Source organism: Balaenoptera musculus, chromosome 16 (assembly GCF_009873245.2).
Source record: "Balaenoptera musculus isolate JJ_BM4_2016_0621 chromosome 16, mBalMus1.pri.v3, whole genome shotgun sequence".
Classification (NCBI taxonomy): Eukaryota; Metazoa; Chordata; class Mammalia; order Artiodactyla; family Balaenopteridae; genus Balaenoptera; species Balaenoptera musculus.
This window is the reverse complement of record NC_045800.1, coordinates 32,674,421-32,689,486: the sequence shown is the minus strand read 5'-3', so window position 1 is coordinate 32,689,486 and position 15,066 is coordinate 32,674,421. Positions and strand designations below refer to the sequence as shown.

General features: G+C 47.8%; 1 protein-coding gene across 38 annotated transcripts in view; it reads right to left on the bottom strand.

The window, feature by feature from the left end:
* The window catches only part of SORBS1 (sorbin and SH3 domain containing 1), a 241,675-nt gene that overhangs the window by 96,678 nt on the left and 129,931 nt on the right, over positions 1–15,066 (bottom strand). For 20 of the 38 annotated variants that reach the window (XM_036828992.1, XM_036828997.1, XM_036828984.1 and 17 more), the window contains exons 5-8: positions 14,850–14,945; positions 12,660–12,788; positions 3,564–3,590; positions 3,314–3,426 (exon numbers count right to left, since the gene is read on the bottom strand). In XM_036828992.1, the coding sequence (XP_036684887.1) occupies positions 3,314–3,426; positions 3,564–3,590; positions 12,660–12,788; positions 14,850–14,945 (365 nt within the window). The remainder of the gene's footprint in view (positions 1–3,313; positions 3,427–3,563; positions 3,591–12,659; positions 12,789–14,849; positions 14,946–15,066) is intronic. The other 18 variants (XM_036829021.1, XM_036829011.1, XM_036829005.1 and 15 more) reach the window with 3 other exon arrangements.

The window sequence follows — 15,066 nt, the reverse complement described above, 5'->3', positions numbered from 1 at the left end:
AGTTAAGAGACCTAGATTTTCTTCACTAGCCCCTATCTTTAAAGATAGCCCAGTATGAGAAGAAAATGAGAACCTTCCACTAAATTGCACAGCTAAGGTATATTAGAGTTTGGTTGATAAATGGTAAATGGATTGTGACTCCAAACTGGGAGGGTGCAAGGGTGTGGGTCTATTTGTATTTTATTTTTATTTTTTGTGGAGTGCAGGCAGCAAGGGGAAGGGACGCTAGTGAGGGTAAATAAGTGAGAATGAAGTATGAGTCTGGACTAGAATATCAACCCAGAGACAGTAAACAACCCATCCCTCAGCAAACTAGGTTAACTTGACACCTATCCTTTCCACAGGGTGCCCAGGACACTGCCAGTGGAATGTGGCCGTGTGTAGCAGCCAAAAATACAAAACGTATTTTCAGTCATTAGTAAGAGCAAAACCATCCAGATGTACTCTCTTGGTTTCAGTGAACTTAGGCTGGAGGTTGGGGTGTACTCACAGACTAAAATGATGCTCTCTAGAAACAAAACACTTGACCAAGCACGCACCAAAGGGACCGCAGGTAAGTTGATGATGGTTGCCAGGGAGGTAAGTAAAAGGCAATTTTGAGTTAGGCTCAAATTTACTTTTACTTCGAGCTCAAGTGTCCCACATGTGATTTCTTCTTGCCCAAAGATAGAAATCGGTTTCAATGACTTTTTAACTTAATTTGGCTGTGGCCATATAAGGTGCCAGGGCTGCATTATATCAGGTCTGAGCCTTCCCAGGGCTCTGACCCTGTAGAGAGGACGCTTCCCCAGAGTGTTGACAACGCACTCAGAGCCAAGGTCTTCCTGTCCTGGGGCTCCTTTTAGCCCTAGAGAAGGAGGAGGACAGGCACAGTCACTTTACATGGAAGGAACTACTTTCTGTTTTATTGTAAACATTGTGGGAACCATATAGGTAGTTGGCATTCCTCCCCAGCTGGCTACTAATGAAATTCCATTTATCTTTTTAGAAGATGGGGTGGTGACAAAAATGGGGCTGCTTGAAGAATCTGACACGTTCCTAGTATGTACAGTTCCAGAAACTATCAAGCCCTGCCTCCACTGGGGATCCCCAAGATGACGCTGTCAGAGAGGGGAAAGCCCTGATTCTGTGTCGCTGCGGGTGAGGAGAGCAGGGCAGCAGGAAGAAAGGCAGATGTGGGAGCATCAGGAGATAGGATTCCCCTCTGGCCTGTGTGTCCTCGGACTCCAACTCAATCCTTAGGAGGAGATGCTAGGCCTGCAGGGGTCTGAGAGCTGTCTTCATCTGAAACCAAGCCAGAGCAGTCAGCAGCCCAGCCCACCTTGGCTTTGTCTAAGCCAGCGTATACTTACAGCTCTGGCAATGGCTATAGAGACCAGAAGTCATTTTTGCTTTCAGAAAACGAAATCTATGACCTAAAGCCTCTTGACAGTTGGATGGCCAATTTTACACTGAATATACAGAATAACACCTCTACATCAGCAATATGCCAGGTATCCTTTCAGACACCCAGGTAAAAAGAAAATTCTTGGATAGTGACAGATGAGAAAATGCATACACTATTCGTAGGCCATATTACAGGATGAATATCCTTGTTATAAAGCTCAACCTTACAAACTCCTTGAGGGCAATGTTTACACAGTGACCCAAACACAACAAATGCTCAGTAAAGTTGCTGTAAGTACATGTATTTAAAGGGGATTTTTATTTACTTCACACGCTGTTAAAATTCTCTCTGTAGAAGAGCTATTTAAGAAGCCAAAAGGAATTAGTGAGCTACCCTTTGGGCTAAGTCCCTGATAGTGGAAGAGGATGTGCTTCTACACTTGCCTTGAATTAATCAGCACTATTTCCTACCCTGGATATAGAGCCAACTGTATCCAACCTGGAGAACGCCAAGAAGGAAGTGTGCCTGCCACCAGCAGCAGACTTAGATGCTGGGAAAGGTCTTAGAAACAGGGAAACCATGGCCAGTCATTTACCAGACAACAGACCTCCCACATCCCGAGTCTAATGAGGACTTCAGGAGGCCGGGCCCATTCACAGCTCCTGGCCCTGACCAGCGGCCCTGCATGCACGTGGCAGTAGCTACAGGAGACAGGCCATGGTAGGGGCGGGGAGGCTGAGTAGTGCTGCCTTGGTACACGATTCAGCAACCTCCTCTAAGCCTGGGAGACAAGGGTCTGCAAAGGGGAAGGAAGGCATCATCTCGGACTTGGTTTCATTCCAGGGACGAGCGCAATTTTATGTCCTCACGAGCAGAACCCAGAGGATTATCGGAGAAGGGGGGTGGGAACAAGGAAGGCCTGCGGATTCCCCGGGCTCCTTGCGAGTTGTGGGAGCATGTGCACCGAAGGCAGGTGGGCGCAGGGAGGTGGACTGCGTAGGGAACACATTTCTGCCGCATTTTTTTGAGCAGCGCAGCTCTTTTTAAAAGAAAGGATTGCTCTGTTCCATGGATATTACTCCGCTATATAAAAACACTCTTCACAGATTGCCTGAATTAAAACAGGGTCTATTACTTTCATCAAGATGGCAAAGTAGGGAAGTCCCTGGGCAGTCCAGTGGTTAGGACTCCTCGCTCTCACTACTGAGGGCCCGAGTTTGATCCCTAGTTGGGGAACTAAAATCCCATAAGCTGCACAGTGCAGCCAAAAAAAAAAAAAAAAAAAAAAAAGGCAAAGTAGCAACAGGAAGGGGAAGAAAGAAAGATAAGGAAAACAACTTGGGGGGAAAACTTAAGCAAAATTATTCCTACTGCAAGTTGTACAACGTGGGGTACACTTTCTTTTGTAGGGTAGCGCTAGGCAGTGTAAAGCCCGCTGTACTGCCATTCTGACTTCCGCCTGCTTCTAGGCTGCTGGATTCCGAGCTGGCCACAGCTCCCTGATCTTAATCTGTAAGGAAAGAGCTGCTGAAACTCTTACAGCCTCAACACGAGCAAATTAATGAAATAAACACAAGAGCGCAGTCCCCTTTTGAATATTATGCTCTAAAGAGTTTTTATAAAACAGGCTCAGACCTTTTTCCCACCTGTCATTCCCTCTTTCAGAACATTTCCACACACGTTTCAAACCTACGGAATATTGGGTTTATGCTTCTGATACCCTGGTACAGACCAGCCTCATCCCATACATCTGCTTCCCTTGACCCCAACTTCTCCCTAACTCTGGTCCTCCCGGGGCTTTTTCAGAGTTGGCCAAAAGTGGGACTCAGAAGCCAGTTCATCATCCAGCTGGGCGAGCAGGAAGTCACAAGTGCAAGCTAAACGACTCAAGAACAGTCCCCATCCCGCCCTTGGGCGCCCGCCTACCTGAGGCTTGTCGGAAGGAAGGTTGGGATGCACGCTTCGGTAGCCCTTGGCAACGAGTGGAGAGGGCTGGGCGTTTCCATTGGCATCAGCATTGGAAGGAAGCCTCCACTCATCTGAGAGATGAAAAAAAAAAAAGAAACCCCTCACTCACAGGAACACTCCCTGGTTCCCCTCTAACTGAAGGGTTCCCCTCTAATTGAAGGGTTCCTGGTGGAAGGCAGGGACAGAAAGGATACAAGAGAAACCATACCTGCTGAGGAATTCTCTGACTCCAGAACTACGTGTGGCACAGAAAGGATGAAAACAGTAAGGGGGGAAAACAGAAATGGTTACGTTTGCAGGAAACAAGCACGTACTGCACAGAAAGACTAAACTCCAGCACCCCGTTGCCTGACACAAAATGCCCTCAGTCACGATGGCCTAATTACCATAGGAACCCACTCTAAACCATGATGTGCTCACAGGCGCTGACCTTTGAAAACACAAGGCTCACATTCACAGTAATGAAGAAACAATTGTTCTTGACATTCTTATTTTACAGACAAAAAGGCCACAGAACTCTCCTGTCCAGCCCTGACTCACTAACTTGCATTCCCTTTTTATAAGCCTGACGTTGGCCCAGAATGACCTCTCCCCATCAGCAGCCTGGGCTAATTAACAGACCCGGAGAGGGAGACATCGATAAGCACTTTTTCCATGGCTATTGGTGCTGCGCAAAGGGAAGAACATGATTTAAGCCCCAAGGTATCTGCTGTGATAAGGGCTTTTTTTCCTCCCTGCCTGCCTTTCTTCTTTCCATTAAACGAGCTACATAAACATTTCAAAATCTAATCATCCTGAGTTTTCATCATACTACAAGGCACCCTTGTCCCCCTTCAGCCAGCTACCACCCTGCCCTCCATCCATTGCCTGGCACAGCTCAGAGACCCTAAACCTCTCCTAACCTGACCAGCACCGCGAGGCAGGACGGCACAGTGGTCACAAGCTTGGCTGGGAAGGCAGCTGGACCTCAATTCACATCCTGGCTCCTCCACCTACGGGCTCTGTGGCCCTGGGCAAGTTATAAGCCTCAGTTTTCCCATCTGAAAAATAGGGGTAACGATATGCCTGCTTATACGTGTTGTTTTAAGAATTAAAAGATATAATGCATGAGAGATGCTTAGAACAGTGCCTGGCAGAGCTCAGCAATGTTTGTTATTTACCACCGTCTTCTGCATCATCTCTTGTCTCTATTCTCTATCTTCCATGTAGCCCAGGGGTTAGCAAACCTTTTCTGTAAAGGGCCAGTTAGCAAATACTTTAGGCTTTGACAGCCATATGGGCTCAGTCACAGCTATTCAACTATGCTGTTGTAGCACAAAAGCAGCCGCAAACAATATCAAGTGAACGAGGGTGGCTGTGTTCCAATAAACCTTTATTTGTGGAAACTGGAATTTGAATTTCATGTAATTTTCACATAGCACATTCTTTTTCTTTCAACCCTTAAAACATAAAAACCCAGATGCAAGAAAAAAGCGTCCTCATGCTTTCTGTCCGATTGTGGCAGCCCAGATTGAAGAGGGAAATTTCTTTTGCAACTCAGAAGTAACCTTGTGAACAGTAAACCAAAGCCTGCTTTACTCCAAAGAAGAATTTGAGTTTACAAGAAAAGTATTGGAAAACTATTCCCCTACACCCTTGCCTTCTGATTGATTCCACTTTAAAAGCATAAGAGCTAAGTCTAATTAAAGGCAAGCCAAAAAAAATTATATATATATATATATATATACACACATATATATGTGTGTATACACACACACACACACACACACACACACACACACACACACACCCAATCCCTTGTTAACGGGCTGTACAAAAACAAACATAGGCCAGATTAGGCCCAAGCGCCACGGTTTGCCAACCCCTCGCGGAGCCAATCCCTTAATTTCCTCCTCCTCTCTGGTTGCCTCCTTATCTCACCCTATATAAAGAGGGGAATAAAGCACTGCAGCTCTCACAGCCCAAGGCTCCATTTCAATGTGGGTTCCTCAGGGATCAGAGATGGGCTTTCCGGATCGAACACCTTTCTAAGTGCCAGACGCTGTTGGCCACTTTCGCATATATTTAGTATTTAATTCAATGTACACAAGTCTGTGAGGTAGGTAATCACTCTGCTTCATGGATGAAGAAACAGAGAGGCCAATTGACTGGCCCAAAGTCACACAGCCAGGAAGTGATAAAGCAGTCGGCCCAGGTCTCCAGAATCAAGTGCAGCACTCTGTCCACCACCCACGGCCACCAACCCTGCCATCTGCCACAAAGCAGAGCCTACATTCCAGGGAGGTGGCGGAAGCCAAAGGGTGTCAGAGCAAAAGGCCAGGCAGGGGAAAAGGTTTCAAGTGATTTGCTTCCATGTACAGCAGTCTATCTGCATCGGAGTCACCAGGAGTGCTTGTTAAAACACAGATCGCAGGGCCCCATCCCCAGAGTTTTTGACTCAGAGGAGAAGTGAGGCTTGAGAATTTGCATTTCTAACATGTCTCCAGGTTATAGTAAGGCTGCTGGTTCATAACCCAAAGGTCACTTTGAGAATCACTGACATAAATAATGTATACTCAAAAACATCTTTACTCTGGGAAACCATATCCATTTTTGCAAATTTCGTCCTCCTCTAAAACGAAGTTTTTATAACCTGCTTCAGTTGTACAGTCTTTTAGCAGGTTGCCTGTCATATTTCTGCCACTCCCTTAGGGACAATTCCTAGATGTCTGTCTTCTTGTCCCAACCACATGGCTGGGAAATTTACAGGACTTGATTTTCACTCACATTACTGCGACGTACCAGCTCGTGCAATCAAGGACAAGCTGTTAATCACCCTAAATTTCACTGTTTCCATCTATAAAATATAATCCTTACCCCACGTACACCTCACAGGGTTGCTGAGGTCAGGTACGTGACGTGTCCTAAAAGTGACCGTTTTTAAAGAGTTTTTATTGGAGTAGAGTTGATTCACAATGTTGTGTTAGTTTCTGCTATAGAGCAAGGTGAATCAGTTATACATATACTTATTTCCACTCTTTTTCAGGTTCTTTTCCCATATAGGTTATTACAGAGTACTGAGAAGAGTTCCCTGGGCTATACAGCAGGAAGAGTGACCATTTTAACACTCACTAGCGCATCCATCCAGATCCTGGCCCCGAGATTTCCTTGCACCCGCAGGCCTTCAGATACCAGATGACACACTGTGGCAATGTCTCTCCTTCCTCCCCTGTATCTATCACTTTTACTATCTCATCTTCCTTTAGGTTATTTCTAGTCCAGCTTTGTCAAGTCGTTCTATCAAATTTATTTGATTTTCACACACGCACTAAATGTCAATAGGTTCTTTTAAAAAAAAATTTTTTTTATACAGCAGGTTCTAATTAGTTATCTATTTTATACATATTAGTGTATATATGTCAATCCCAATCTCCCAAATCATCCCACCCCCCCGCCCCCGCTTCCCCTCCCACCACCTTGGTGTCCATACGTTTGTTCTCTATGTCAACAGGTTCTGATGAGGGGCTATCAATAAAGGATGTGAACTTTGTACATGGATGTGGAGGCATGTTATTTTGTCTGCTCTTTGGCTGGGTTGGTTCTATTCAGGTGATGTTGGCACACAGATGTGTCGTGGAAAGCTGAGGAGAGTCTGCTCCTCCAAAACCCTTAGGTATCGTAAAGGGACTGTCATTGTGGCATCAGACAGCCTAGTTTGAATCCTGTTTTGCTCACTGCATATCCTGCAGCAAGGGACATAGCCTCATCTATGAAATGAGAAATTTCCTCTCTCGTCGTAAGGACTAAGTGGAAGTATTTGGCATAAAGTATGTGCTTAGTAAGATCGGGATCCAAAGCATAAGGGGAAAAAAATTTCCCAGACACAGCAATTAGAGCAGCTGACTTCTGCCATTTGATAAATAGCCTTAAGAACATAATATCCTCGGGAATCAACCCACTTTTTCTTCTCATTCCAAGTCTTTAAAACTGTTCCCCTTACCCTGTCCCCAAAAAGGCAGTTCCCAGGACCCCTCAGAACATTCCTTTCTTATTTAAAAGAGCTGCATTTCTGACGTTTCATCCTCCTTCATCTGTTACCTAGTCTTCTGAACCTTGAAGGTTGGTAGCAGCCCAGGGCCGTTTGTGTCTGAGGGCGGCAGGTGAAATTTTATGTACATGATCATCAATTATTAACTCTGGGTTAGGGAGACTGTCAAAATGCTTCTCCCAATAAATGTTAGCTCAGAGCTCCCGAGATGGAGGAGGGCCTTGGAAAGCTGGGTCCCTCAGGAGGTTTTGCAGCCCTGAGGAGACCAAGCCTTTCCAGGAGAAGTTTAATTTTTTTTGCCTTATCTTTTCCTCCATCTATTCTTTATATACAATCTTTTCTGGCTTGTGGTCACAGCTTACTTATTTTCCTTTATCTCACTCTGTGCTAATTTCATTTTGGTCTGTTGTAAGGTTGTTTTGCTGATCACTTCTTGGGATCTCAGGACACTTTTCATTGAGTTAGATCTGTGTTTCCTGGTAGAGAATCCAAGAGTTAGAGGAAAGGTGTTAAAAGTGGGTCTAAGAGCGTTCCATATCTTGTTTAATTTTTATTCATGCTGTGTGGTAAAGAATTTACTCTTCCCCAAAAGGAGCTCTGGCCTTTGCCCTCTGGCTTCCAGGAGTTAATCTCTAAGCCCTTGGAATGTCATCCTGATAGGAGTCTTTGTGCTAAACCAATAACGTGACTTAGGTTGGGGGGCTTTGAGCTCAACCTCCTAACGGACTGGAGAGTGAGATGAACCACTTGGGCAGTGGATAACACCTATGTAATAGAGCCCCAGTGAAAACCACGGACACCACAGCTTGTATGACCTTCATGGTTGGCACTGCCCTGAGCACGTTCTCACACGCAGTGCTGGGAACTAACATGTCCTGACTCCACAGGAGAGGGACCACACCAACTCCATGCTTCCTTCTTCCCCAGACTCCACCCTATGCACTCCTTCTTCTAGCTGATTTTAATCTGTATCCTCTCCCTGTAATAAACCAGAACTGTGGGTATAACAGCTTTCAATGGGTTCTTTGAGTCCTGCTACCAAATTATCAAACCTGAGAGTGGCTGTGGGAATTCCCTGACCTTGCAGTTGGTGTCACGGTGAGAGTCTTCTCTCGTGGGGACTTTTGCCTCCAACTACTTCTCATTTGGCCCCCTTTTCTCACACATGAGCTCACGAAAAAGACTCTTAGTTAATGGGGGTAGGGAATGTCTAACTATTTTAATGTCAATTTTCTTATCTTTTTGCTACTGTCATTTCTGGAGAGCAAATGTGAGGAAATGAGTTGATTGCAGGTCCAAGAATCTTTACATCCAGAGCTAACTTTGCAGTCAAGAATCAGGCAGGAAGGATGGGAGCCAACTGGCACAGAATAAGGTGTAAGTGTCGAACTGAACTTTGGCTTTTGAGTCAGAACACAGGGATTGATGGTCTCCAGGCCATACCAGACAGGAAGCTTCGTACCAGCGCCCACCACCAGTTCAGGCTCCCTGTCTCCTCTTGAGTAAGATCACCGTGACCTGGGGACACAGGTGGAGTCACACCTGAACCAATAGGGCCATTACCCAAACCTGGCCAGGCTATTACACCAGGAAGCAGGAATAAGAGGCCTCTCTTGGAGGCCGGGAATCAGCAATAAGATTACTGTAGTTCTTTCCAGATGGTTCAGATCCCAAAACCTAGGTCTACATTCAGAGATTAGGAGGGTGGTCAGGGATCCAGAGTCAAGCTACCACCGAGGGCAGGAGCCTGGAGGTTGGGTTTAAACTGGGCAACTCCGAGGGCTCCGTCTGTCACTCCACCTCAGAGAGCATCTCCACCCTCCCCATGTTCACTTGGACGCCAATGGCTCCCAAATCCACACCCTGGATTCCAAATTTCCAAATGCCTATTAGAAAATTCCTCCTAGAAGTCCTTCTCTTGCCAAGAAACTCAACACGTCGAGAAATGGAATCCAACATTCCTTCCAACTCCCCTCATAAATCCAGCCTCTCCATGAGTGCCACATCTATTCTCCTAGTCAAGCAGGGAAGGCGCCTCCTGCTCAGCATGGAGCCCTACCTCTCCGCACTCCTTAAACACGGTGCCAAGCCCGGCCATTCCACTCTCCAAATACACTTCTCGCTTGGCCCCTGCTCTTCATTCCCACCACCACCACGCTGGGCCTAGACCCTCACGGCCTCTACGAGAAATTACTGCACGTCTTTAAGTGGCCTCCTGATCCGCAGTAACTAGAATGGTTTCCATTCAAGAGCACCTTGCACATGCCTGGCTCTGTGCTATATCTTGAGATGGAAGACTTCACTGCATCCCAGCAACTCTATTAACATCATCTCCAGTTTACAGATGGGGAAAGTGAAGCTCTCCAAGGTTAATTTGCCCATATTACCAAGACAGTAAGTGGTGGAGCTGAGCCTTGAGAGAGGACTGTGTGACTTGAGAGCGAGACCACCTCTCACAGGGTAAGGGAGCTGGAGCAAGGACTGGAAATAGGGGCCACCTCTCAAATGCGGGTGTCAAGGGGCCATATGGGGAAAGAAATCAGGCCACAGGTGCTGGGCAGTAATGTGAGAACGAAGTTTCCAGTTCAGGCAGATGATCAGTAACTTGGAGATCTACAGGGATGGAGGAATGTGGTAAAGCCAGGGAGCAAGGCAGAGAGGAGACAGCCAGAGCAGCTGGGGCACAGAGGCTGGCCCTGGTGGTAGGGGAGAGACCTGGACACAATCTGACACCCACTATCTGTGAAGACACTGGGAAAAGGAAGCACGCCCAATCCTTGGCAAGAGCCAAGCAAGGCTCCCTGCCTCACACTTGGGCTCCCAGTGCAGGCTAGCACAGCTGCCTGCAAATGCTGCTGAAAACTGTTTTCATGAGGCTGGTCAAGTCTCAGAGGCTTGGTGTGGGCCAGCAAGTTGTCATTCAGAGGCTCAGATGGAGGGAGTAAGCAGGGATGAGGAGGTCTGGGGAGCCACACGGACTCAGCCAGAGTCAAGGGCCGGCAGGATGCTGGCCAATGACCAGCAGGGTAAGAGAACAAGATCTCTGGTCCTGAATGTCCCACCTCTGGAGGTGCATCCTCTTTTATCCTCACCTCCAGTGTTAACTCATTCCAGCCTGTTGTACACCTAATCAGTGTAATTTCCCCCCACCTCTACTCAACCCCAGCTTGTTCCTTTCCACCCAAACTGGCCTAGTGTACAATCCTGAATGTGTCCCCAGTGAATAGGGTTCTGTTTGTGTCAGTTTAATTCCCAAACTTCCTAAGTTCACAGAGCATTCTGGAACTAGAAAGGCTTGAAAACCATCTTTCCCAAGTCCCTCATACTTCATACGTGCTTCAGAGGTGTGACATACGTGTGGTCAGAAAGCATGACAGTGGACTGGGGCTCCACACCCGACTCCCTGGTTGGAACAAACTGCCTCTTGTGCTCACGTGATGCACCAAAATTTCTCTCCCTTTTCTTCCCTTCTCGTCACAATTCCTGGTGACTCCCAGTGATGCCTGGCACCTATATGATGCAGAATGAATGTCTGCTGATTTGGATTCAATGACCTCTGTTTATCTGGAGAAAAATAATCTACAAAGATTAATTTACTGTAAGGTGTGAATGACTGATAGCCATCCCCCAATCCTTCAGAGTATTTTCAATTTAAAACAAGATCTTTTTTTAATCCAAATTATCTGTTATAAATCTGTAAGATATAGAATTATCTGGGGACTAGAGAGAGCTTCCTTAAGTGCTCAAATCACTGCACCGGAGTGCAAACCTACAGACAGCAAGGTAAAGAATAACATTGGGGCTCTATGTTAGTGCCACACTGTGACCACCAGGGGGAGCTCAAGGCTCCCTCTCCTCCCATTCACCGTTCCCATTCACCACCAGAGGAAGGGCCAGGAGGTTGATAGGTCATTTTATCGGGCCACGGGGCTGTAGGTATGGTCTTCCTCTTTAAATTATCCCTTAGGAGTCTCTCTTTCCCAGAGGTCCTCCAGCTTGGGAGATGGATCTTCCCAGTGGCCCCACCTCTCCTGGAGACCAGAGTGGCAAAGTACAGTAGGGCAAGAGGCAGGTATGGGTTCAGGAAAAGAGAGCCAAGCAGCTACTTTCAAACTTATAGTGCTGGAGGCCACTCATGCCTTCCCCTGAGCCTAGGGAAAAAGAAGCTTTCCACAGGGACTGACATTACCAGAATGGGGCTGGTGCTCAAACCCTAGCCTGGCCTCATCCTTGCGCATCTGCCTTGGTACCTGTCACAGCTGGCAGGGAACAGAAAGAAAGTCAAATTTCCAGGATGCTGGGTACTGACCACCTCTATCCTGTATAATTCCATCTCATCACAACACACCATTCCCGACTGTACCAGAAGAGCTTGCATGTCTCTGGTCCCAAGGAAGTGGTCATCACCCCAATTCATTTTCCCTCCATTTCCTCCCTTCAAGATGGGAGAAAACTCCCATCCCCTACGGCAGTAGCTCTCAAATGTGGTCCTTGGACCAGCAGCATCAGCATGACCTGGGAACTTGTCGAAAATGCAAAACCTCAATGCAAAACCCCTGACATACTTCATCCTCACAATGACGAATGACGGCGAGGCAGGTGCAGTTATCAACCTTATCCGACAGATGGGTTCACCAGGGTTGAGAGAGGGCAGCCATCTCATCCAAGGCTGCACAGCCAACAGGTGGTGGAAGCAGGACATGAACCCCATGTGTCGGATTCCAAAGTCCCAGGTGTCCACCTCAACACCGTGCTCCAGGCACCCAGGTTTCCCGAGGGGCGGGGGCTTCTGTCTCCCTCCGCTCCTAGTTTGCGTTGGCCTTAGACACGCCCTCCTGATCCTACTCCCTCGGGTTGCCTCCCTGCTTTCTGGGAGCTAAGGCCATTCAGCCGCCTGCACTTTTCACTCTCCCTTGGCTTCTTCCCCAGCCCCAGCCCCACCTGGATGGGCATAGCTGAGCTCCTAGAAGTGGGGATGGGCTCAGAGAAGCCAAGCCTGGAGGCCATCTCACCACTCCCTCCCCAGGCCCCTAAGCCATCTCCATCCTCCTAAACTAGTCTGCAGAGCCGCAGACTGCTCACGCCTTCCGTCAAAAGCTAGAATAAAGTGGTCGCTGCGGTGCCTTTGCCTGAAGCAAGTGGGTACCTGTCAGTTTAGGGCAGTGATCACCACCCACCACAGAGACGAGAAGGAGCGGACCGTGCCAGGGGCCCCTGGGAGAATCGGTAGGCAGCCGACGGATTCCCACCCTTCCCCCGGTCTCCGAGGTAGCGCACCTGGTTTCCTTTCCTCTTGCGGGGTTTCCCGAGGGCTCACAGGGCTACCGCTTGGAATCTCCCTGTAGGAGGATGAGGCCCGGAGAGTCACCGCTCCCTTCCCAGTGCAGATTTTTGTAGGATCCGTGTCTGAAAAGGAAAGACCCAAGAGGGAAGACTGAATCCCAGGCTCCTGGAGGATGAAAGCGACAGTCAGCCAGCAACCTGGTACAGCTGGGGAGTGAGATGGACCTGGTTACAGACAGGCAAAGCCTTATGGCCAATGAAAATTAACCTGTGGATGGTGAAGAGGGACAAAGCGCATTTTCAGAGGTTTACCACCCATCACGAGGTTAGGAGGAAAGGGAGGCAACAGTGAGTTCCGAGTCAATGGATGCGTTACAGTGTCAGCTGTAAACATTTCCAAATCAAAGCGGGTTGATTCCTTTTATTAAATGAAGTTTAGGTTGGTGAGCAGACTTCTGACCAATTAGTAAGGCTCAGTTCGAGAAAGAATTTATGAAAGATTTCTCAAGCTCCCACATCATCCTTCTTAAAAAAGAGCAAGTTGACAGCATAGGGAATTAGGTGGCGGTTCTGGAGAGAATCACTGCTCCATGCAGTACCCCAACGGAAAAGCAAAAGACAATCTCCTTGTATCAGCAAGCCAAGCCCCCCGCAGTGGTGAGACAGGATATGCTGCCTGGGGAGAAAGATCAAGGGCCAGAGCCTCACATGCTAAACTTAATGAAGAAAATCCACACCAAAGAAAACGACTAGAAACGCTAAATCCTTCAAGGAACAGTGTTCGCTGCACTTCCAGCTGAGCCTTCCCTGGGCCCCGACCTCTCCTACAGTTCACAATGGCCTAATAACAGACCCAGGGTATCTTTCAGAGCCGCATGGAGAAGGATTTCAAAATAGGCTTCAAAAGATCTGGATGTTCATCCTCCAGGACAATCAGTGACGGGGAAGCAAGAAAGCCACGCAGACCACACAGCCCTAGGAGGTACACGTGCTGAATGTTTCTCTCTGTACAGCTGAGCTGAACTGAATTCCACAGTTTTTCAAGTTGCTCACAGCACAGCCTGGATCTTGGACCTCAAATTGTCATGACTGGGATTATGGGTAAAGTTTAAGGTGGGCATCGGGCAGGATGTGGGCTCAGACGTCCAACTCATCCCCATTCCTGTGCCAGGGCCAAGAGAAGCCAAGCCTCTTTGCTCCTCCTTTCCACTGTGGCAGCCCCCTTTCTGACAGCTCAGAACGATCATTAGTGTTACAGAAGAGGACAGATCAGCTGTCAGCACCTCTTGCACTGAAAGCGAAGCACGAAAACACAATGTACGACAGAGTGGGCAGCGGCCTTGGAGAGCATCTGACTCGTCCAACCCTATCAAGAGGATAAGTGACTGATGTCACAGAACAATTGGCAAAATTGATTCACGGTCTTTTCAAAAGGGTGAGGGGCAAAGTCATGGTCTTTTCCAAAGGGTGAGGGGCAAAGTGACAAACCCAGCCCATCCACAGTGTCCTGGATGCACAGCCAGATTGGCCCAGCTCCTGAAAGAACCACCAGTGGGATAAAGAGCCACCTGGGCCTCACTCGTCTCATTTTGTACAGAAGGAGGCTATGAGCCGGAGCTGACGTCTGAACTGCACCCCCTTCCTTGGAGAGGAGAGGCAGGAAGTGACTGCAGGTGAGGTTCGGGGCAGAGGAGGGAGTGCTCAGGGAAATGGTCCTGCCAGCATCACAGAGACGCAGCCAGGTTTGGCATCTAAGGCAGCTGCTTCAAGTTCAGCCCAATTCAGAGACTCCCTGTGCAGCCACATTAGTTCTTGGGGACAGTGGAGTTTTAAATAAAGTCTTGGGAACCTCTAAGGGGAACCTAAGTCAACCAGGTGGCTCAGACCTACACCAGCTGGAATCAACGTTCAGCCTCTGGACTGACCTTCTCCTCAAGGGGGAGGGGCAAGGCACCTGTCAGTTCCTCTCCACACTTGCCGGTGGCACACGCGCGTGCACACACACACACACACACACACACACAAAACCAGCCAGAGAAGTGAAAGGGAGTGGCTCCTAAACATGCAAGGATTAAGTCTCCAAGTCTTTGTTAGAAGGAAAGAAGAAAGGATCATGCATGATCTGCTAACAATAAAAAAAAAAAAAAAAAAAAAAGGAAAGGAAACCAACCCAAGGAGAGATACCTGGAGGGAATACTAGGCCTGAAGAATTTTTCACTGTCTTCACAGGGATTATTTTAACAGCAGAAATAGAGCGTGCACGTAAAGGGTCGGCAGTTGCTGAAAACACAAAAGGGTAAATGGTGCATCCAGAAAAAACATTTGGGAAACACTCAGGCAGTGGAGGAACCGGGCAGGGACAATAGGAGGAAGTCGCACACACCAAAAGAACAATAGGAAG